General features: G+C 45.7%; 1 protein-coding gene across 18 annotated transcripts in view; it reads right to left on the reverse strand.

Moving 5' to 3' along the window:
* Nucleotides 1-299: 299 nt before the first annotated feature.
* The window catches only part of SYBU (syntabulin), a 127,058-nt gene continuing 104,572 nt past the window's right edge, over nt 300-22,785 (reverse strand). For 16 of the 18 annotated variants that reach the window (XM_044928630.2, XM_044928628.2, XM_044928631.2 and 13 more), the window contains 4 exons: nt 16,644-16,746; nt 6,755-6,958; nt 4,443-4,592; nt 300-2,331 (listed from right to left, as the gene is read on the reverse strand). In XM_044928630.2, the coding sequence (XP_044784565.2) occupies nt 1,212-2,331; nt 4,443-4,592; nt 6,755-6,958; nt 16,644-16,746 (1,577 nt within the window). In that variant the 3' untranslated portion in view covers nt 300-1,211. Of the gene's footprint in view, nt 2,332-4,442; nt 4,593-6,754; nt 6,959-16,643; nt 16,747-16,899; nt 17,128-17,188; nt 18,995-22,785 lie in introns of those variants that run through there. The other 2 variants (XM_044928633.2, XM_044928632.2) reach the window with 2 other exon arrangements.

Consider the following 22,785-nt stretch of genomic DNA (forward strand, 5'->3'; position numbering starts at 1 on the left):
AGGGGCTACTCTACAGTTGAGCTGCAGTACTTGGGCTTCTCCTTGCAGTGGCTTCTCTTGCTGCAGAGCATGGGACTCGAAGTCTCTTGAGCTTCAGTAGTTATGGGGCTTGGGCTCAGTAGTTGCTGTTTCCAGGCTCTAGAGTACAGGCTCGATAGTTGTGGCACACGGACTTAGCTGCTCCACGGCATGTGGGATCTTCCCAGATCAGGGATCGAACCTGTGTCTCCTGCATTGGCAGGTAGATTCTTAACCACTGAGCCACCAGGGAAGCCCAGAAAATAATGCATTTTAAAAGATAGAGTGAGAAGTTCTTGCCTTTATTGAACACCTATTTTTCCCTCTTTATCATTTAATTCCATTTTTACAGTTCCTACTGTTACAGATGGAAGGGTGTGCCATCCATATAGTCTTTCTTATCATATGCAGAAGTAAAATCACAGAGATAGTTATTTTATAGGAGTATAGAACATTTATTTCAATGGAAACACTAATCTTTATTTTCATCATGCTGAAGTGTGTGGTTACAAACAATTTTCAACAAAACACTATATTTAATAAGCAAAAAATAAGTTAATACAATGTAAACCTTACATACAGTTTCATCAATTACCAGGTTTAGGAACACACAAGCCATTTCAGACTCTGGAGCTACATTTAGTTTAAAAAAAACTGCAAACACTCAAACCTTATCAACCCCAATTAAGACACTAAAGAGCTATTCAAGACTTCTTCCAACCCATTACACAAATACATTTTTATTTTTGGTTACAGTCCCCTGCTATGCACAAGACCATTGGAATGCTGTTAACAATTACACATTTTTGAAAAACGGGACAAAGCAAAGCAAGGAGATAACATGCCAGCCTTACAGAAGCTGTCTTGAAAGTGCAAACTCTGCATTTTCTCTTCCTGAACCACTAGGATAATAAGCAGGGGTACCTTGGACGACAAGGGCAGGGTCACGAACATGCTTTCTCTATCACACCGGTGGGACATTGACTGGAACCAGGTCTCCATGCCTTTGAAGATACCTCCGGTTTTCAACAGGGAACAGGCTTTCAACTAAATATAGTGCAAATCAAATACCGAGGAGCAAAGAACGACAGAACCAGGCCCGCCACCGGTCGACCCCGCGGATTCTCCAACGGGAACCGTGCCGCATGGGGTGGGGGCAGGCGGGCCCACCCCACCGAAGCTACATCGTCTCTTTAGGTTTTGATGTGCTCGGTGGTGCGGCGGAGCGAGTGCAGGGCCACCACGCAGCAGCCCCGTAGCAGGGCCCCGATGTTGTACAGGGGATCCGTGCCCCCCCTCTGAGTACTGAACGCCCACAGCACGGTGGGGACCACGGGGGCCCCCACGGCCAGCAGATCCACCAGGAAGCTGCGGCTCCAGTAGCGCCCGGCGATGCCCCCTGCGCGGGCCAGTGGGCCCGGGCCGTCCAGCCTCATCTCCTCCTCCTCCGCCGCCGCCGCCTCCGAGCCCGCAAAATCCAGCTCTCTCATGAGGCGGTTCCCACGCGCCTCGGGACCCGCCGCGGGGGACGGGGTCTCCACGGGAGACAAAAGGATGGCCGAGTTTGGATTCCGGGGAGTTAAATCGACCACGAAGGTGGAGATGGGCTCTGGGAAGCTTTCGGTCGAGTCGTCCCCGGACTCCTCGTCGGGGGTCGCGGCGCTGGAGGAGGGCCAGGGGTCCTGCAGCCGGAGCACGTGCCGGAGGAGCTCGGAGAAGGCCGGGCTGTAGGGCACCACGTCGGTCTGCACCGCCCGCTCCGCCACCGCGCGGCGCCCTCCGCGGCCCACCGCCGCCGCCTCGCCGCCCAGCGCCACGACCTCGGCGCCGGGTAGCTCTGGCTCAGGGATGGCGCCTGTCACCAGCTCCTCCAACACATCCTCGCCGGGGGCCGCGCCGTCTGCCCCCAGCAGCTCGCTGTCGGCCCCTTCTTCCGTGGCCGGCTCCTCCGGGGACAGAGCATCCTCCGTCGGCCCCAAGGCCGCGCCGAGGACCAAGCCCTTCTCCGGGGACTCACAGGGGAAGTCGAGGCATAGCTCGTCCCTCAGCGAGCCGCTGTGCGCCATCTCCATGCTCTGGAGGAGTGACTCCAGCTTCTTGTTCTGAATGTTGATGTCCACAAAATATTTCTGAATGCCTTTGTCTTTATCGGCCAGGCTGCTCCGCATCGTTTCGATGACCTGTTTGAGTTGCTTGATCTCCTTCCGGGCCTCCTTGAGGGCCAGCTGGGCCTCCACCCGGTGGCACTCTTCCTCAATCCAGTCCTCGCGCATTCGGGCCAGCTGGGACTTCAGCTCCACGATCTCACTCTCCCTAGAGCCGGAAGACAAGCGTGACTCAAAACAAAAAAAAGGTCAACTCTGACACCCCGCCTGGAGCCCAGGCTCTCCCACCGGAAACATACAGGTTATGTAAGTTTCTTTTTTTTTTCTTTCTTTCTTTTGAAGTTATTAGCCCTGAACTGCCTCCCTTTTAATTATAAAATAGCTAAAATAATAACAGTTACTAGAATCAGAATAAAAATTTTGCTATGATTGTTTTTCTCTCCTTTTTCATAGTGTCCACTCTATGTCTGACATGGCACTAAGTACTTTTCAAGCATCTTGCTTAGTCACTCAGTCGTGTCTGACTCTTTGTGACCCCCATAGACTGTAGCCTGCCAGGCTCCTCTGTCCATGGGGATTCTCCAGGCAAGAATACTGGAGTGGGTTGCCATGCCCTCCTCCAGAACTTCCCAATCCAGGGATTGAACCAGATCTCCCGCATTGCAAGCATATTCTTTATATTCTTTACGGTGGTCTGAGCCATCTTTCAAGCATTATCCTCTGCTTAATACAGACAGTTTTATTGCACTTTGCCTTATCATGCTTTGTAGATACTATGTCTTTTACAAATTGAAGGTTTGTGGCAACCCTGCTTTGTCAGACACTGGTTAGCATTTTTTAGCAATTAGGGTATTTTTAAATTAAGGTTTGTACATTTTTTTAGGTATAATGCTATTGCACACTTAATAGACTCCAGTGTAGTAAAACAACTTTTATACGTGCTAAGAAGTGAACATTTTCATATAAATCACTTTATTGCAATTTGCTTTATTGCAGTGGTCTGGAACCAAACCTGCAATATCTCTGAGGCAATCCTGTACTTAATATTGGAAATTATTTTATTAGAACACATTAGAGTCTCTTAGCCTGCTTTAATCTCCATAGCCTACTCTTTCATATGTCCACAAAACAATTTGTGGAAGGAAAGTCCATATCACTTTTAATTATGTGTCAAAGGCAGAAGACAGACTGATAAACTTTAGCATTACAAAACAGTTCTGATCATATTCCAATGATAAAAAAAATTTTTTAATCATAAAAAGTTACATGTTTCAAGGACTTTATGAAATGTTGATAATTCTGTCTCTTCTCAGGCAAGATGTTGGTGATGGACAGGGAGGCCTGGCGTGCTGCGATTCATGGGGTCGCAAAGAGTCAGACACAACTGAGCGACTGATCTGATCTGATCTGATCTGACACTGAAGGGAATGGTTAGCTTCTTCACAGGACAATATTTCTAGATATTTGTAAAAAAAAAATGTTGCCTTACATATAATTTCTTCCTAGTCAATGTAAATGTATGTATTCATTCTCTCAGTGACTAGGACAAGACCACATAATCAGGATACTGACATATTTGAAGAGATGTTGTACATATTGCTTCTTTAAGTTTAGGCTTCACTATTCTCTAGTTTCACTGCCTTTCCACACCTCCCTCCCAGAGATTCAAACCATCCCAGAGATTCCTCAAAACATAAACCAAGACTTCCAGAAAGTATGATCTGACTCATGTCACCGTCAACCCTGGTCAGAGCTCTCAGAAAAACTATCAAGCAAAAATCTGGCCTGTCCCAATACGTCAAAGGTCTTTTCTCACTGAGATAAGATCTCTTAAGCTTGGGCTGTTGTTTTTCTTTTTTTTAATTACCGTAACACTTGGCCAAGAATAATGAACCTTTTCCTTCAGCACAGAAATAGCTTGCAGGAATCACAATGCACACAGCCGTCCACTCTCTGACACAGATAAACAGGGCTTCATAGGGGCCAGCTGTGTGTGACCCAGTCTACTGGAAGTACGGCATTGTTCCTGCAAGTGTTCTGTCCTTTAAAAATAGCTCTGCACACACCCAGCTCTTCACGTCAAAGCTAGACACACCCAGAAAAAGCAGAGGGTCCCTTCAAATCCAGGAGGGCTCCCTGAACTCCTAAGAGTCAAATCACTCAGGATTATCAAATGACTCTTCTGAGAGACTGAGTTAAGAAATCCGACAAAAATTAAACCAAGTAATTTTTTGTTCTTTTCTACAGCGTGGGTTCACATTTCACTTTATGGAAAAAGAAAGTGGTCTAAATCACAGTGTGCAAGGAATGCGAATTCACCTCTCATGCAGTCGGCGCTCAGACTCCTTGAGCTTGGTCTTCAGGTGTCTCACCGTAACCTCTTTCTGCTGCAGAGGGGTCAAGTACTGCTCTGGATTTGGGGGTTTGACACCATGATTTTCACCACAGGACATGTACCTTCCAGACCGCCTGAAACAATCCAAGTAAATGAAATATTACTTTTTCTATAAAAAAGTAAAGTTAAGGCACAGCTAAAACAGCTTGAGAAGAAACGGCAGCTGTGTGCTGGGATCTTAAAGCCCAACAGTGAGTGGCCTCACTTTGATCCCTGGGTTGGAAACATCCCCTGGGGAAGGGATAGGCTACCCACTCCAGTCTTCTTGGGCTTCCCTGCTGGTTCAGACAGTAAAAAATCCGCCTGCAATGCGGGAGAGGCCTGGGTTCAATCCCTGGGTTGGGAAAATCCCCTGGAGAAGGGAACAGTATTTTTGCCTGGAAAATTCCATGGACAGAGGAGCCTGGCAGGCTACAGTCCTTGGGTTCGCAGAGTCAGACATGACTGAGCGACTTTCACTTCTCTTCACTTCACTTCAGAAGGGGGACAGTCATCCACCTGCCACTCTTAGAACTGCGCGTAACTGGGAAGATTGAGGGTAGGGCTTTGTCAAGGGGGTGGGGCCAGGAGAGGGAGATTTTCTGTGGCTTAGGGACGATCTTCTGTAAAATAATGCACAATTGTTCAGAGACCCGCCTGTCAGTTCAGAGTAGGAGGCTGTTATGTTAAAGGACAATGAGTGGGGGCAGGAAGGGAGCGAGATGACCTCGCTTCCACACAATGTGCCACTTGCCTAAAGATCTTGATTGTTGTTGGTTGAATTCAGATTGTTCTGATATCAGTCCCTGACGTGAGTGTGCTGATTTGGTGTAAAGTTTCCTTCTTTTGAAGGGAAAAGAGCTGGTCTACTCACACCAGATAGGGTTTGTAAGACAGGTGTCCAGCGCTCTGTGAAGCTTCCTTCACTGGAGTCCTGGCCCCTGTCAGGCCTGGCTGAGAGTGGGGCATCCCTCCTGCTCTAAGAAAGCTGACTGTGAGACCCAGATGCCCAGGAGGAGGAAGATGGAAGGAGGAGGGCTGGCAGCTTCTTCCCCAATTCAGGACCCAGGCCAAGCCGCCGCATCCACCCTGCTGGCCTTGAGCCTGCGCTCCATCCAAGATGGCCCGTGCCCAGCATCCAGTTCCCAACTGGCCTGCTAGGGCCCATCTGGATGTGCAGTTCCTTTTTTCTGCAACCTCGTGCCTTCCAGGGACTAATTCATTCCTTTCTTGACCTTCAGATCTCATTTCAATTTTGCTTTTTCAGAGAGGCCTCCTTTGACCCGTCCAAATGGATCCTGTGTCCACTTTTTTTTTTTTTTTGATGCAGACCATTTTAAAAGTCGCTATTGAATTTATTACAGTATTGCTTCTGTTTTTATGTTTTGGCTGCGAGGCATGTGGGATCCTAGCTCCCTGACCAGGGACTGACCCTGCACTCCCCTGCACTGGGAGGCAAAGTCTTTAACCACTGAACCGCCAGGGAATTCCCAGTTCCCAGCTCTTACACAGAATGACAGGTACTTGCAGAATAATCCTAATGCATTTCTGTCATTAGATGGCTACTGTTTTTCTTCTCCTCTGGGCATCAGCACGGGGACCTCTGTTGTTTATGGCTCTATTCCCAGTGCTTCACACAGCACTGGATACAGTGTGGTACTCAGTAAACATCTGGTGTTTGAATGAACCGGCAAACACACGAACGACTCTTCCCCATTCGGAGGGAAATGCGTAGGACCGTCCTACTGCTGCTGTGCCATTTCTCCTGCCCAGCCAGTAATTCCTGGGACTACTGAGCCTTATTAGAAATTGTGGCTCCTGTCCTTTCTGCAGCAGCCCTTGAAGGATTGTTACTGAGTGCGGGAAAGTAAAGAGATGTGTCATATTGCAGAACAAGGCAGGGGATTGAGAGTTATATGCATGCATGCTCAGTCTCTCAGTCATGTCTGACTCTGCGACCCCATGGACTGTAGTCTGCCAGGCTCCTCTGTCCTGGTGGATTCGCCAGGTAAGAATACTGGAGTGCCATGCCTTGCCTTCCTCCAGGGGAATCTTCCCGACCTAGGAATCAAACCTGACTCTCCTACTTGGCAGACAGAATTCTTTACCACTGAGCTACCAGAGAAGCCACTGCAAGTTTTATATATTATATATATATATATATATATATATATATATATATAAATTTTTTTTTTTAAGAGAAGCTTACAAGTAGGACAAACTAAGAACCATGAGTCAGGAGACGGACGGCACTCACCTCATGACAGGGCTACAGTCACTTCCTTTGTAGGAGCCGGAGTTGCTGCTGCTCGGGGAAGAAGGCGCATAACTGGGGTGGATGTTAACGGGACTCAACTGGTTCCTGCAGAGCATGGCCAGAAGGTCCTTCTCCCGTGGGGAGGGTGGGCTGTTGGCAGACTTGTAGGACGAAGCTCCATTGCTCCGCCCGTGGGGACCTCGACTGGGAGAGAAGCATGAAGCATGTTAGAATCCCTGGGGCCGGGGATACCCAAGTGCGAACGTTCTATTCCTTCTTAAACCTAGTCACCACCGAGGAAATCCAACCTATAGGGTTGGAAGGGGTCAACCCTATAATGATTAGAGCAACGTGGCTTTATGAGCGCCTTCTACCCACCTGCCCGATATTTTCTCTCCTGTGTTGTCAGCACAGGGCTCCCTCCCTCTGCTGTTCTTTCAAATAGTTTCTGACCATAAAGCTTGTTTTGGATTTAAACCCAGCTGCCTGCTAAGAACACAAACCATGTAAAAGGTTGCTTTGGTTTAGTTTCTTTCCAGAGGCTGTTTTAAAGACGTGGCGTCTATTTCAGTATACCTGTTTCTACTTTAAAATATTCAGGTTTTGCTCATGTTGTGTCAGAAAACTGGGGTGGATCATTTGGAGGATCAGGGAGAAGGAGTTTGCCCATAAGGAAGAAGGAAAAAACAGGACAGATAAATATAACCCACATAAATGCATCGTCTATAATTTTAACCACCTATATGTTTTCTTTTTCTTTCTGTTCCCAATGACTTGTGGTTCTTTCAGTTGCTGAGTTGTGTCCAACTCTTTTGGATGCTGTGGACTGAAGCCCACCAGGCTTCTCTGTCCATGGGATTTCCCAGCAAGAATACTAGAATGGGATGCCATTTCCTCCTCCAGGGGATCTTCCCAGCCTAGGGATGGCACCCACATCTCCTGCATTGGCAGGTGGGTTCTTTACCACTGAGCCACCTGGGAAGCCCCCAATGACTTAGCAAAACTTTTATCATTTGACTGCTGAAATATTACCCCTTTTCTTTCCCTGCCTCTTGTCTTGCCCTCTCAGCAAGGAGGCTGTCTGCAGTGAAAGCAGCTTTTCCAACACGCAATTTGAGTGTCATTGGCCTCCTCAAAGCCATTCAGCTTCCAGAATAAAATCCAGACTCCTTAATACAGTGCCCAAGGTCTGATCCCATCCCCACACCACCGCATTCAACCCATCCTCTCCCTGCCCCTCCTCCCCTCTTCCCCTGCATTCCAGACAATTTCATTTCCTGATGGTCCATGCTGTCCATCATCCTTTTAATTCTGAACTAATTTTCTCTGTCTAGAATGTTCTTCTGCTCCCTACCCTGAGCCTCTGGATACCTCCTACTTCGAGATGGTTGGGAACCTTCTCCAAGCAGCCTTCTCTGGACTCTTCCTTCTCTAGGCTGGTGTGGGTGCTGTCCCCTGGGGCTTCCCACCCCGCTGTGCAGACTTCACCATGGAACTTATCACAGTGCGTTACCATGGCAGGCTTGTCTGTCCTTCCCACGAGACTAGGGCATCCTGAGGGCAGAAACATAGCTTGTGCTCTTACATCCCCACTACCTCCTAGCACAGGTAGGTTCTCCCTAAATGACTGCTAAGTGAATAAACTGGGTTGAGTCCTGGCACTGCCACTTACTAGGAACTTAGCAAGTAAGCCACTTACTATTGGGGATATATGAAAACTTTCACAGAGGTGATGTGGAATTAAAGAATGCATGTTGAATACACTGGATAAGCTGTTAAGGGCAATTCAACTGCAAGGTACTATTTTTGGATAATCTCGTTTGAACTTCCCTGTTAATCTAGTTCCATAGATTTGACACTCCCTAAATGGCACCCCACTCCAGTACTCTTGCCTGGAAAATCCCATGGACAGAGGAGCCTGGTGGGCTGCAGTCCATGGGATCTAAAGAGTCAGACATGACTGAGCGACTTCACTTTCACTTTTCACTTTCATGCACTGGAGAAGGCAATGGCAACCCTCTCCAGTGTTCTTGCCTGGGGAATCCCAGGGATGGGGGAGCCTGGTGGGCTGCCGTCTATGGGGTCGCACAGAGTCGGACACGACTGAAGCGACTTAGCAGCAGCAGCAGCAGTGTAAGGAATGGATGTGAAAGTTTGACTGTGAAGAAAGCTGAGCACTGAAGAATTGATGCTTTTGAACTGTGGTGCTGGAGAAGTCTCTTGAGAGTCCCTTGGACTGCAAGGAGATCCAACCAGTCCATTCTAAAGGAGATCAGTCCTGAGTGTTCATTGGAAGGACTGATGCTAAAACTGAAACTCCAATACTTTGGCCACCTCATGCGAAGAGTTGACTCACTGGAAAAGACTCTGATGCTGGGAGGGATTGGGGGCAGGAGGAGAAGGGGACAACAGAGGATGAGATGGCTGGATGGCATCACGGACTCGATGGACATGAGTTTGGGTGAACTCCGGGAGTTGGTGATGGACAGGGAGGCCTGGCGTGCTGCAATTCATGGGGTCGCAAAGAGTTGGACACGACTGAGTGACTGAACTGAACTGAGTGTAAGGAATGGGGCTTCCCAGGTGGCACAGTGGTAAAGAATCTGCCTGCCAATGCAGGAGATGCAAGAGATGCCGGTCTGATCCCTGGGTCGGGAAGATCCCCTGAAGGAGGAAATGGCAACACACTCCACTATTCATGCCTGGAGAATTCCATGGACAGAGGAGCCTAGCGGGCTATAGTCCATGGGGCTGCAAAGAGTTGGACACGACTGAGTACACATATACACAAAACAGTGTAAGGAATGGGCTTTCTTGGTGGCTCAGTGGTAAAGAATCTGCCTGCCAATGCAGGAAATGTGAGTTTGATCCCTGGGTCAGGAAGATCCCTTGGAGAAGGAAATGGCAACCCACTCCAGTATTCTTGCCTGGGAAATCCCATAGACAGAGGGGCCTGGTGGACTAGAGTCCATGGGGTCACAAAGAGTTGGACACAGTGATTAAACAACAACAACAACAACGCAATGTAAGGAAGCATCTTAAGAATGTAGAAATTACTTAAATAGGATAGCACATCTATGTCAGGAATACATCTTGATGACATTGCTGCTGCTGCTGCTGCTAAGTTGCTTCAGTCGTGTCTGACTATGTGCGACTCCATAGACAACAGCCCACAGGCTCCCCCGTCCCTGGGATTCTCCAGGCAAGGACACTGGAGTGGGTTGCCATTTCCTTCTCCAATGCATGGAAGTGAAAAGTGAAAGTGAAGTCGCTCAGTCGTGTCCGACTCTCAGAGACCCCATGGACTGCAGCCTACCAGGCTCCTCTGTCCATGAGATTTTCCAGGCAAGAGTACTGGAGTGGGGTGCCATTGCCTTCTCCGTTGATGACATTACATGGAAGTAAAAGGGAAAACGATACTTTTCATGCAGCAGGGCTGCTTTTTGACAGTCTCTCTTTGCAATTTTGATTGCAAGTGTATCCAACAGACACATGTCACTGAGAAACATGAGTGTCAGTGTAAGTGTGTGTGCTTGGGTCTACTTGGCTCCAAAATTGCAATTACTTAAAATCTAATACAATTTGAACTAGTACTCAACCCAGTAAATCACATATAAATGAAACATCATGAAATTCTCAAGTTAAAAAGTTCTTTCTTTTTTAAATCATCCAAATGGACTCTGCCTCCTTTTTTTTTTGTGAAAGGGGACACTTTATATGGAACAGATGGGCTGATGGCTTTGTGACAAACCAACTTCAGCAACTCTGTGGTAGGGGCGGGGCAGGAAAGAACATGTTCTCTGGCTTGGGAGGTGCTTCTCTCTGCTTCACTTCTAAGTCTGGCACCGACTGGCCTGACTAGTTCTTCATGTGGCTATGAGACATGTGGAGGGTTAACCATTACAAGTTAGGAGAAAAAGTAAAGCGCTACCCTTCATGTTGATCCAGGAAATTCTTCACCAAGAACCTTCTGCAACCCAAGCTCTGTTGTAAGGGCTTTATGAACATTGTTTCACTTAACTTTGACCATCAGGGCAATAAGATTTATGACAGTAAGGCTGGTCAGATGATCACTTTCCTTTTACATTACATGAAGTATGGGAAGTACTAAAGTTATGAGCAATAAATGAACCTCAGGGGGGAGGAAAGGGCTTTCCAGGTGGTGCTAGTGGTAAAGAACCCCCCTGCCAATGCATGAGATGAAAGAGACTCATGTTCTATCCCTAGGTTGGGAAGATTCCCTGGGGAGGGCATAGCAACTCACTCCAGTGTGCTTGCCTGGAGAATCCCATGGACAGAAGAGCCTGGCAGGCTACACTCCAAGGGGTCACAAAGAGTTGGACTCAGCTGAAGCAACTTAGCACGCACCCAAGCAGGGGAAAAAAGAAAAAAACTGGTCCAAGAACTCACAACTCAACTGGGATTTAAATCCAGGTCTCTTAACTCTACAGATATGTCTCCATCTTTCCACAAATGGAGTATATTGTTTTGGGCTTGTAAACAGGTATACTAGCTACTGGCGAGGTATGTGGTTATTAACCTGAAGAATTCACCACCAACTTCTTTAGTTTGGTGCTTGCACTAAGATGTATGATTAGTGACATATGCATTAAATGAAGTGAGGATTTTGTAAGAATTCCTCTGCTATACAAAATAAAGCAAAAACTCTTCAAGCTATCAAACACTACTCAAGTACAACTGAGTCTTGAAATATATTTCAGGAAATGAGTTACTAGGCTGTTTGTAAGAGCCAGCTTTAAAAAAAGAAACTGCATGCTTTAAATGATCAATTCTGTCCCTTACATTTAGTTTAGTTCAAATGCTAACTTATGTGGGTACAAACGTGGGTACAAACATCGTGGATGATGATAAAAAAAGAAATCTTCAATGGAGAAACAGGATTCCATGCTTGTCAAGGCCATGCAAAGGCAAATTTGACACTGCCTTCCTAGCCCTCCCCAAGTCCCTTGGTCTGGTGGATAAGACGAATGCAGTCCAGAGAGAGAGAGAATTCTGCTACGCTGTGCCCCTTCCTGCAAACCTGAACCAGTAACTGGAAATGAGAGAAACGGGGAGGTGAAGAAGGGATCCTCAGAAGGCACCCAGCGGATTCTCCCTTTGCCAGCCCTTGCCCTTTCCTTCAGGTAACATCCTCACCCTTGCCCTCACCATCTTCATCATCATTGTCACAGGCTGAACAATGTCCCCCTCCAATTCACAGGTGGAAGCTCTGACTCCCAGCACCTAAGAATGTGACTGTATTTGGAAATAGGGCTTTAAAAAGGGTACTTCTGTTAAAACAACGTGCTAGGGTGGGCCTCAATTCAGTATGACTAGTGTGCTTATAGGAAGAGGGAACTTGGACACAGACACAGAGAAAAGAGCACGTGAGGAAAGAAGGACGAGATGGGCATCTCCAAGTCCAGGAGAGGGGCCGCCGCAAGAAGCCAGTCCTGCCAACACCTTGATCTTGGATTTCCGGCCTCCACAATAGTGCAAAGTGAATTTCTGCTGTTTAGAGCTCCCCAGTCTGTGTTTTTTGTTATAACAGCCTGAGGAAACTGGTATGTTAATCACCATCACCACCACCACCACCACCAGCCGCGGCAGCACCAGCATCTTGCCCACTCTTTAGTATTATTTTTATCACTTCTGACTAAAAATAACCATCTAATGACTCTTTTCCCGAGTTCTGGGCACTGTGTTAAGGGGCTTCCCAGGTGGCGCTGGTGGTAAAGAACCCGCCTGCCAATACAGGAGACATAAGAGACACAGGTTCAATCCCTGTGTCAAGAAGATCCTTTAGAGAAGGGCATGGCATCCCACTCCAGTATTCTTTCCTAGAGAATCCCCATGGACAGAGGAGCCTGGTGGGCTAATACATAGGGTAGCAAAGATTTCTCAGTTCATTTAAATCAGGAAGGTGAATGCCATTATTACCCCATTTTCCAGAACAGGAAACTGAGGCTGGGCGCTCTGGGTCTTTCTTGTACCTAATAAACGATAGATGCTCAAGTCAAACCCAGGTCCATCTGACTCCATAGCCTGAGTTTTTGTTTTTGTTTTTTTCTTTTCACTTCTAGCTGCCTCTAGTCAGATGAGAGTTTTGGTTTAAGAAAGAGAATTTCTCAGAAAGACCAGGGAGTTGGCCTTTTCTAAGAGGAGGTCGTTTGTAAATCTTCCAAGTTTTGTTTGTGAAGTGTGAAAGTGTTGGTGCTTCAGTCGTGCGGCGACCCCATGGACTGCAGCCTGCCAGACTCCTCTGTGGGCTGCCGTTTCCTTTGTTTGTGAAATCACCTGTCAAAAATATTCTCTTCAGGACTTCCCTGGTGGTTGAGTGGCTGAGATGCTGCGATTCTGATGCAGGGGTGTGCTGCATGCTAAGTCACTTCAGTTGTATCTGAATTTTTGCTACCCCATGGACTGTAGCCTACCAGGCTCCTCTGACCATGGGATTCTCCAGGCAAGAATACTGGAGTGGGTTGCTGTGCCCTCCTGCAGGGGATTTGCCCGAATCAGGGATCAAACCTATGTCTCTTATGTCTCCTACATTGGCAGGCAGGCTCTTTACCACTTCAATTCCTAGTCAGGGAACTAGATCCCACATGCTGCAACTTAAGATCCCATACATGGCAATGAAGATACCCAGCACAGCCCATAAATTAAAAAAAAAATTCTCTCCAGCTCCACCTGTCCTTCATTTCCCCTACCTCTTCACCAAATTTTTCCGTTAGCCTTCCTCTCAGGATCTAATTCTCCACAGAGAAAATTCATTTATTACAGGAGGAGTGACCCAATTAAAAGGTGTGTGTGTGTGTGTGTGTGTGTGTGTGTGTGTATCTGTGTGTGCAGGCACTAAGTTGCTTTAGTCATGCCCGACTCTTTGCGACCCAGTGGACTGTGGCCCACCAGGCTCCTCTGTCCATGGGATTCTCCAGGCAAGAATACTGGAGTGGGTTGCTGTGCCCTCCTCCAGGGGATCCTGACCCAGTGATGGCACCTGTTTCTTTTACGCCTCCTGCACTGGCAGTCAGGTTCTGTACCACTAGCGCCACCTGGGAAGCCCAAAAGGATCATAAGCTCTTTAAAAGTTAGAACAGTCTTATGGACTCTGTGGGAGAGGGAGAGGGTGGGAAGATTTGGGAGAATGGCATTGAAACATGTAAAATATCATGTATGAAATGAGTTGCCAGTCCAGGTTAGATGCACATACTGGATGCTTGGGGCTGGTGCACTGGGACGACCCAGAGGGATGGAATGGGGAGGGAGGAGGGAGGAGGGTTCAGGATGGGGAACACATGTATACCTGTGGCAGATTCATTTTGATATTTGGCAAAACTAATACAGTTATGTAAAGTTTAAAAATAAAATAAAAAATTAAAAAACTTTGCAAAAAAAAAAAAAGAACAAATTGAACATAAAAAAAAAAAAAAAAAAGTTTAGTGTGGATACCAGGAAAGATTGAAGGTGGGTGGAGAAGGGGACGACAGAGGATGAGATGGTTGGATGGCATCACCGACTCAACGGACATGAGTTTGAATAAGCACCAGAAGTTGGTGATGGACAGGGAGGCCTGGCGTGCTGCAGTCCACAGGGTCACAAAGAGTCAGACACAACTGAGCAACTGAACTGAACTGAACTGAACCAGCCCATCCAGAGAAGCTATCCTCAACACGTGGTCCTGTAGAACACACAGATTATGTGAAACACCCACAGCATTCCATCCCAGAAATCCACTGATGGTGCTCTGTCTGTGCCTGGGTCAGATTTTTAAAACGTGAGCATAATGGACAGAACACTTGCCTATTTCAATTTCCTGTCTATTAAGCGTATATCTGATTTGCACATAATTATATTAAGCTGTTTTATGTTTAAAACATCAATTTTCCATCACTGAGGGAATTCATGGGTTCCAGACTAGAATATTTTCTCTAAGTCAGTCAGTATACCTGACATTACCTTGGAATTTAACAACAGACTCAAATCCCTTTGAAATGCTTATTAAAATTGGTTTGCTCTTCAGGCCATTTCTTTTTCTTTTGCTTCTCTGTTCTTTGGTGCCTTGTACCACAGGTATGTGCTAATTCCTTGAATGGGTGAGGTAAATGGCTTATTCTCAGAGCAAGCCACATCTGATCTGTACAGAGAATGTTTATAGTCTCATCCTATGATCCCAGAGGCACTTTATTTCCAAAATACACGGTATTTGGAGATAGAACAATTGTTCTTCACTGCAGACTTCACTCTTTAGTTACAAGTTTGTCTGGCTTCAGCTTTGTTTTTAAATAAAACTCTGCCCTGTGGGCCTCAGATCCCTTTATAAATAGTAGTCACATCTTCTGCTCACCCAAGAGAAGTGGGAAACATTTGCTTGTTCAGTCCTGGAAATGCAAGCAGTTAGAAACTAAACAGTTTTTCTCCAGAAAAGGGACCTTAAGAATCATGTGGTCCAACCTCCTTTTTACACATTCAGACACTGTGGTCCAGGACAGTCAAGGGACTCATCACCCCCGGTGTCATGTGACTCACTCCATCGCTTTGTTCAGGTCCCGGCCCAGAGCTAACCTCATCACACAGTCTCCCAGAACCAGCCTATCCAGAATATACCACACACTGTGGGTCTCTGTGTCCTTATTTTGCACATTAAAAAATATATATATTTATATTATTTACATGCATTCATTATCTTTCTCTCCTAGAACAAATAGGGTTTTCCTAAGTTTTGTTTACTGCCATATCTCTAGAAACTGCCTCATAATAGATGCTCAATAAATTCTAATTGAATAAATGAAGCTACAGATGGCAGCAGAGAATCCTGGGGCTGACAATGTGTCCCTCCAAATGTTAATGGTGGCCCCTTTTTCCTCATGGCCCTTCTCTCCCCCAATCCAAACAGCACCAATCGTGTGCTGATGTTTACTGCACTTCAAACACAGTAAACACACTTTACTCAATTAGCTAATTTAACCGTAACTATAAACCCTACAGGGCTTCCCAGGTGGCTCAGCAGTAAAGAACCTGCTTGCCAAAGCAGGAGACGTGGGTTCAATACCTACGTTCAATCCCTAGGATGGGGAAGATCCCCTGGAGAAGGAAATGGCAACCCACTGCAGTATTTTTGCCTGGGAAATCTCATGGACAGAGGAGCCTGACAGGCTGCAGTCCATGGGGTCACAAAAGAGTCAGACATGATTCAGCAACTAAACAACAATAAATAAACCCTACAAGGTGGGTATGACTATTACCCTACTTTCCAGATGAGGACACTCAGGCATAGAGAAGCTGGGGGGGCCACAAGGCCTGGGGTTGGTGGTGCTGGCATTCCAACCAAGAGCCCACAGAGGTCACCATTCTGTTAGCCTTCTTTTGGGGGGTGGGGGGCACCCCGACCTATGAACTTTATACTTTCTTCACCCCTTCCCCAAGTGAATATTGGAGGTGGCCCAGAGGCTCACCATGCTTCTTTCACAAAAAGGAAGCTCAGCTAGAGGCAAGAAAAGGGTGAAGTCAGAGGCTTTACGGCCAAGAGGACAGATTCAAGAAGGCGGAGGCTGGGTGGGAAGTGGGGACGGGAAGACCTGATCCACAGGTGAGCACACGGGTGGGGGCCGGAGGAGCAGGCCTCCCCGAGCCGGGTACGGGATGAGGGGGGAGCCCCGCATGGGCACACGCGGGGCCAACCACATGACCACGGCAGGTAAGGCTGGGCAAAGTACCAACCGTGAATCACTGTAAAACGCCACCAACCCCAAACCCATTCACTGAAGAATCACAAAACGGAAATGGACAGCAGTAAAGCCAGGTGTCTAGGAAAACAGGTTAAGGACAGGTAAGACACCCGTGCATCGCATCTCAACCAGGACAGAGCCGGAGCTGGAGGCGGGCCTACTTGCGTGAGAAAGAGGACCGCTTGCTCCCAGCGGCAGACATGGGGACCTCAGGAGCCGAGATGCTGCCGGTGCTGCTCGAGGAGCTGAAATCGGCTTCACTACCTGAAAAAACAAAGGCGGGGGAGAAGCATGAAGGACAGGAAACTCGAAACCCGAGAGCCCGCTGGCCGATGCCCTGCCCTCTGAGGTCCCCGGCTCCCGCGTTTGCACACGGACGCAGCACGTGGCGGGGTTCCAGCGCTCCCAGGCTCCCACCGTTTTCCTCAAAGCCGACGAGAGGAGGCGCAGGCATGAGGACGGCGTCGCCTAAACACAGCCTGGAAGCACCGGGAGGCCGGTTTCTTAGATGCCGGGCTTCCCGCGGAGGAGCCGCGGTCACCCGGTCCGGAGACAGCGCCCGCCGCTCCCTCCCGGTTCCCCGGGCGCGCCCGGAACATGAACGCGCCGACCCCAACGTTCGGCAACATGAAAAGCATGCTTGTCAGCCCCAGAGCGGTTTTTCCAGGAGAGTTTATCTTTCGGCTTTGCAGTCGGCTAGCCATACTTGAATTTGGCACGTTAGGGCCTGGAGATAATCAACCGGTTCGAAATAGGAAAGCCTGCGCTCCAGATAACAGCTCCAAGCCCCGCTATCTGATCTTCCTCCACTTCTCTGACCGCAGCTGCAGCTTTTCTATAAAGAACACAACCTTAACAGAACAGCAGGAACTTAACATTTCCAGAGAGTTGTGAAAAAAGTTCACAGTGACCAGTGATGGAACCTGGGAATGATCACTGAAATTTGAAACCGCAGTTTTTGGGGGTGGGTGGAGGGGTTGTTTATTAGTTTACAAAGATCACAGTAGGTTTTAAGCACAGACTAGGGTTCAGCGTATAATTGAAAACATGCTGTGTGGTAGAATAATTAACATAAATTCATTTTTAACAAAACAAAGTTTTGAAATAGTAATAATGAAAACATTCCATGGATTGCCTGGAAGTTCAGGGGCATGGAAGAGGTAACAGGACAACAGGAAGAAAAGAAAGAGCATTTTTTTTTTTTTAAAGATGAAATTCCAAATGCTTTTGGAAAAATCAATTGAGGCTCATAATTTTATTTGATCTTGTTTCTCAACTCCTGTGGCACAATTTGTGACTCTTCTGGCCTCAAACTCAGAACCAGATCACATTTCTGATTGAGGAAACTATGAATAATCTAAATCCCCTGAGTTTCTGATATGCAGTGATAGTAATCATTATTATTTTGAATTTAATTTTATTTTTTAGGTTGTGTTGTGTGCATGTAGGAGCTTAGTTCCCCAACCAGGGATCAAACCCATGCCCCCTGCTTTGGATGCACAGAACTTTAACCACTGAAGTCCTGATGATCATGACTATTGAGAACCTACTAGGTTTCAGGCCCTTGCTCAAGATTCTTTCTATTCCTTGACGTATTAATCTTGACATCTTTGTAAGGCAGATATTAATCTTGTCTTCTACTTTTGAAGAAACAAAAGCTGATTTATTTGCCTAAGGCTTGTGGGCGATGAATTCTGTCCAGGACCAAATCCCCATGCTACCCCTGTGATAACATGTCCCAAGAAGACCGTAAAAGGAGCGGGAGCTGGGGAGGTTCCTGAATAAACTACCATCTTCCTGACAGCCAAGATGAGCCACGAGGACAAGAGGCGGCCAGACTGGCCCACTGTGAACAGATGCTCTTACTGATGGCGTGTTTTGGTTTTGCTGAAGCGGGAAGCAAGTAACAGCAAGGCAAAGAGAAAGATCCCTCATCTGGTTTCTAGGACCTCTCGGGAAGGTCAGCCTCTTCTGGAAAAGAGATCAGGAAGGACTCCTTAGGGCAGATGACAGCTGCGAATCCCAGCTCCCAGCAGAATTCTGGGAGGATTACGGTAGCAATTTATCAGAACTGGGACTGGCTATTCCTTCTGGATTTGAGAGACTTTGTCTAATGATGTAATGAACTCCCAGAAGCTCCTTGAACTTAATTAGTTGCCTCTGAGTAATGCGTTGGCTAAACTATAGTATTTCACAGTTTCAAGGACTCATGATTGGTAATGCTACTCAGGAACACAGTAGTCCTGACAGTCTACTCCAACTTTGCTAGCAAATTACCAGGTTGGTTATAAAATGATAAAGGTGGATGATTTTCAAAAATAGGTCCTGTGGTTGCAGCCATCAGGGGTAAGATATTATTTTCTGATGTAAAATTATTACTCTGAGACACCCAATTTTCATTCTTTAAAAGGTATGCAAAGACCCATCAATATAATTCGACTGCCTGCATAAAAATGGAAATTCTAGAACAGAAACAGACATTTGCTGAAAATCCATTGTTATTTAACGATGCCTCTGACCTGCAGTTATTGTGTGTGTGTGTGTGTGTGTGCGCTAAGTTGCTTCAGTCGTGTCTGGTTCTTTGTAACCCTGACCCCATGGACTGTAGTCTACCAGGCTCCTCCGTCCATGGGATTCTCCGGGCAATAAAACTAGAGTGGGTTGTCATGTCCTCCTCCAGGGCATCTTCTCGCCCCAGGATTGAACCCGCATCTCTTATGTCTCCTGCACTGGCAGGTGGATTCTTTACCACTAGCACCACCGGGGAAGCCCCTCTGCAGTTATTACGTACCCTGAACTGAAGGGACCACGTTGTTCTAAATTTATTGCTACTGGCACTCAATATATTGACTTGTTAGTGTTTGCAGGGCCTAAGGGCACTTTGTTCCTGTGCGTTTCTAACTTACCTTGTATACATCAGAAAGAGACTGAGAAGACCCATCCAGGGTACAACTGTATTCAGGACTATCTGAGTAATATTATAGTGAAGAATGTAAATGCTACTTACCTATTTCTGTTGATGACTTTTAAAAATATAAACTATTTACAGTTTGCTTATTGTCATGTAAAAAAGGGATATACAGAAAAGTCAATTTTACTATGGCGTCTGAATACATTCTCCCCATTTACTAAACAGGGTAACTAAAAGGACAGCTGGAGACCTGAAAACCTCTTATGTATCTATTAGCTGTAGCAAAGATACCAAGAAGGAGAGGCACTCTTTATGTATTTCCTTTAAACAGTGTATACAGCTAGGTGATTGCGGTGGGCACTGGATGTAGTTCAGTGCTCTTGTGGGTCACTGCTGCTGCTGCTAAGTCGCTTCAGTCGTGTCCAACTCTGTGCGACCCCAGAGATGGCAGCCCACCAGGCTCCCCCGTCCCTGGGATTCTCCAGGCAAGAACACTGCAGTGGGTTGCCATTTCCTTCTCCAATGCATGAAAGTGAAAAGTGAAGTCGCTCAGTCATGTCCGATTCTTCGCGACCCCATGGACTGCAGCCTACCAGGCTCCTCTGTCCATGGGATTTTCCAGGCAAGAGTACTGGAGTGGGGTGCCACTGCCATACAAAGAGAGTTCCTAACCTAAAAACATAAGCCCTGAATCAGACAGCCCAGGTTCAAATCCCACCTCTACTGCTTATGAGATGGAAGATGTAGTAGGCACATTACTTCACGTCACTCTGCCTTAATTTCTTAATCTGTAAATGGACAGTGATAATCATAGCACCCACCTCATGGGGTTATTGTAAGCAATGAGTATCTATCTCCTGTCTCAGAAAAACACCTGATCCATTGTAAGCTCTCAAAATATGTTAGCTGTTATTATTACTCTGCAGGACTTGAAAAGGCAATTTTTATTATACTATGCATTTCTTTTGTGGAAGACTTAGAAAACAGCAATGATCCAGAGGGGAAAATATAGCTTATAATTCAATCACCAAAAAATAACCTTTTGGTATATAACTATTCAGCATTCATACTTAATACATTATTATGTAACCTAACTGTTTTTCTTTTACTATATGAATAACTTTAAAACATGGCACATTTTGTTTTATTAAATCAATGAATATGTAGGCTATGTTCATTTTTCTATGATTAATACCAAACATTATGTACCAGAAACCATCCTGAGCATCTTTTAAATGTTAAGTCACTTATTTTTCATGACAGGACAGACTCTATGTGGCAGGGACAGCTATCAGACCATTTTAAAGATACAGAAGAGAAGTTGAGTGACACACATCAGGTCATACAATAAGAAGTGGAGCCAAGAGGGAAACCAAGCCGTCTAACCCCAGAGTGCCCACTCTTAAACCCACATGGGCTTAATGGATACGCTTGAGCATACAGATTTACATTCTTGTTTGATTATTTCCTTAGAATAAATTCCTAAAAGTAGAACATTTAAACCAAAGTATATACTCACTTTAAGACTTTTAATATATATTCCATAGGGATTTTTTGGATAGCATGAGCCTAATGCAGTTTTGGGGGACAAGGAAATATTTGCCCCCATCTGCTGGTATGTAGATACCTATTGGTAAATCTCTGATGTCACAGGGACTGCTTCAGCAAAGCACAGGGAAAAATATTTGGCCACTGAAGAGCTGTTGCTTGAAAAGCTGAAGGGAATTTTAAAATGTGCATATCCCAGTCAATATCCTCATCAATACTGTCTTCAATCAGGTACTGGGGTAGGCGGAGCAGGATGACCTTTGAGATACCTTGCAATGCTGATGCTGGTGATTACACACTGGGCAGCACCTTCCAGCCATAAAGGAGCTGTGCTTGCCGGCCTCCAGAAGCTCTGCGGGTTTTTGTTCAGGAGTGCTGCTGGATTCTCTTGAGAGGCCTTACTTTTATTAATAACCTTAGGGTAATGAGCATTCTGTGCATGTGATGGTAAGGCTGGGAATTAGAGAAGGAAGGAAAAATGGAAACAAAAAATATGGGCAAAATTTACTGATAACTAGATGCATTTTTTTTTTTAAACACTGTGATCCAGTCTCTTAGGACGTTATTATTTTTGCCTTTCAGGACACTGTGGATTCCTCATTCATCAGAATATCACACAGGCCTCTGAGAACAGAGAACTCCTAACGTCTACGAAGTGGTAATAAGCCATCCTAAACCACTGCTTCAAGGAACCCCAAACCTTCCTTTATCCTTTGTTACCGCAAAACAATCAGATTAATTCAGATTGGCCACCTATATCTCCACCTCAAACATAATCAGCTAATTAAAAACACACACACACACACACACACACACAAAAAAGACCCAGACCCCCATCAATTCATCTTCCCATCCCCCGTCAACACACACAGATACACAGATCTTCTATTTAAAGGTCTCTGGGGAAGGGAGAGGAGCCGTTTTCACTAAGGCCAAGTAGCACTATTAAGGAGCAGCTGGAGCAGTGGACATGTGTAATTACAGATGACGCTACTCCAAGTCTATTCAGCAGCACTGACTCTTAGCTGCAGAGCTGAGCTCTGGGGGCCCAGCCAAGGAATCCAAAAAATGCTTCACAGCCAAAAGAGGATTTTTGTTTTACTTATTGCAAACTAATCCCAAAACTTCCATAGGTATTTATGTCAGAATGGGAATATTTGATCTAAAGATCAACAAATGGATTGAAATATATCTATAAATGTTATGAATATTTTCTTTCAGTTTATTGTCTTTGAGTCTACTGTATTTTTATGTAGTTAGATTTTATGTTTATAGTTATGTAGTTAGATTTATCAATACAAAATTATTCATTTCTATATACTTTAAATTTGAACTTCTGTTTACAAATGTTTATATATGCTTTTAAATGTATGGCAGTTCCATACGAACATCAATCAGAATGAAGATAAATCTTTTCTGAAATTATGATAAAATGGAAATGGTATTTACAACCTTTCAGGAAGACATGATCTGATATGTCTTGCATATCAGATCATGTCCGATGCAGAAGTGAATAATTTTGTATTGATAAATCTAACTACATAACTATAAACATAAATCTAATTACATAAAAATAAAATAGCAGAGTCAAAGACAAATAATAAATTGAATGAAAATATTTATAACATATTTATAGATAAAGGGCTAATTTCCTTAACTTACCAAAAGCTCAAACAAATTAGAAAAAAAGAGAGAAAAAAAAGAACAGAAAAATGGGCAAAGGACATGAACAGTCAGATGGCAGACAAAGAGAGAAAAACAAACCACCGATATACCTGAAATGCCATACAATATCACTTATAAAATTAAAAATGGAAATGAAAAAGGATTTTTTTTCAACAGAT

Source organism: Bubalus bubalis, chromosome 15, assembly GCF_019923935.1.
Source record: "Bubalus bubalis isolate 160015118507 breed Murrah chromosome 15, NDDB_SH_1, whole genome shotgun sequence".
Classification (NCBI taxonomy): Eukaryota; Metazoa; Chordata; class Mammalia; order Artiodactyla; family Bovidae; genus Bubalus; species Bubalus bubalis.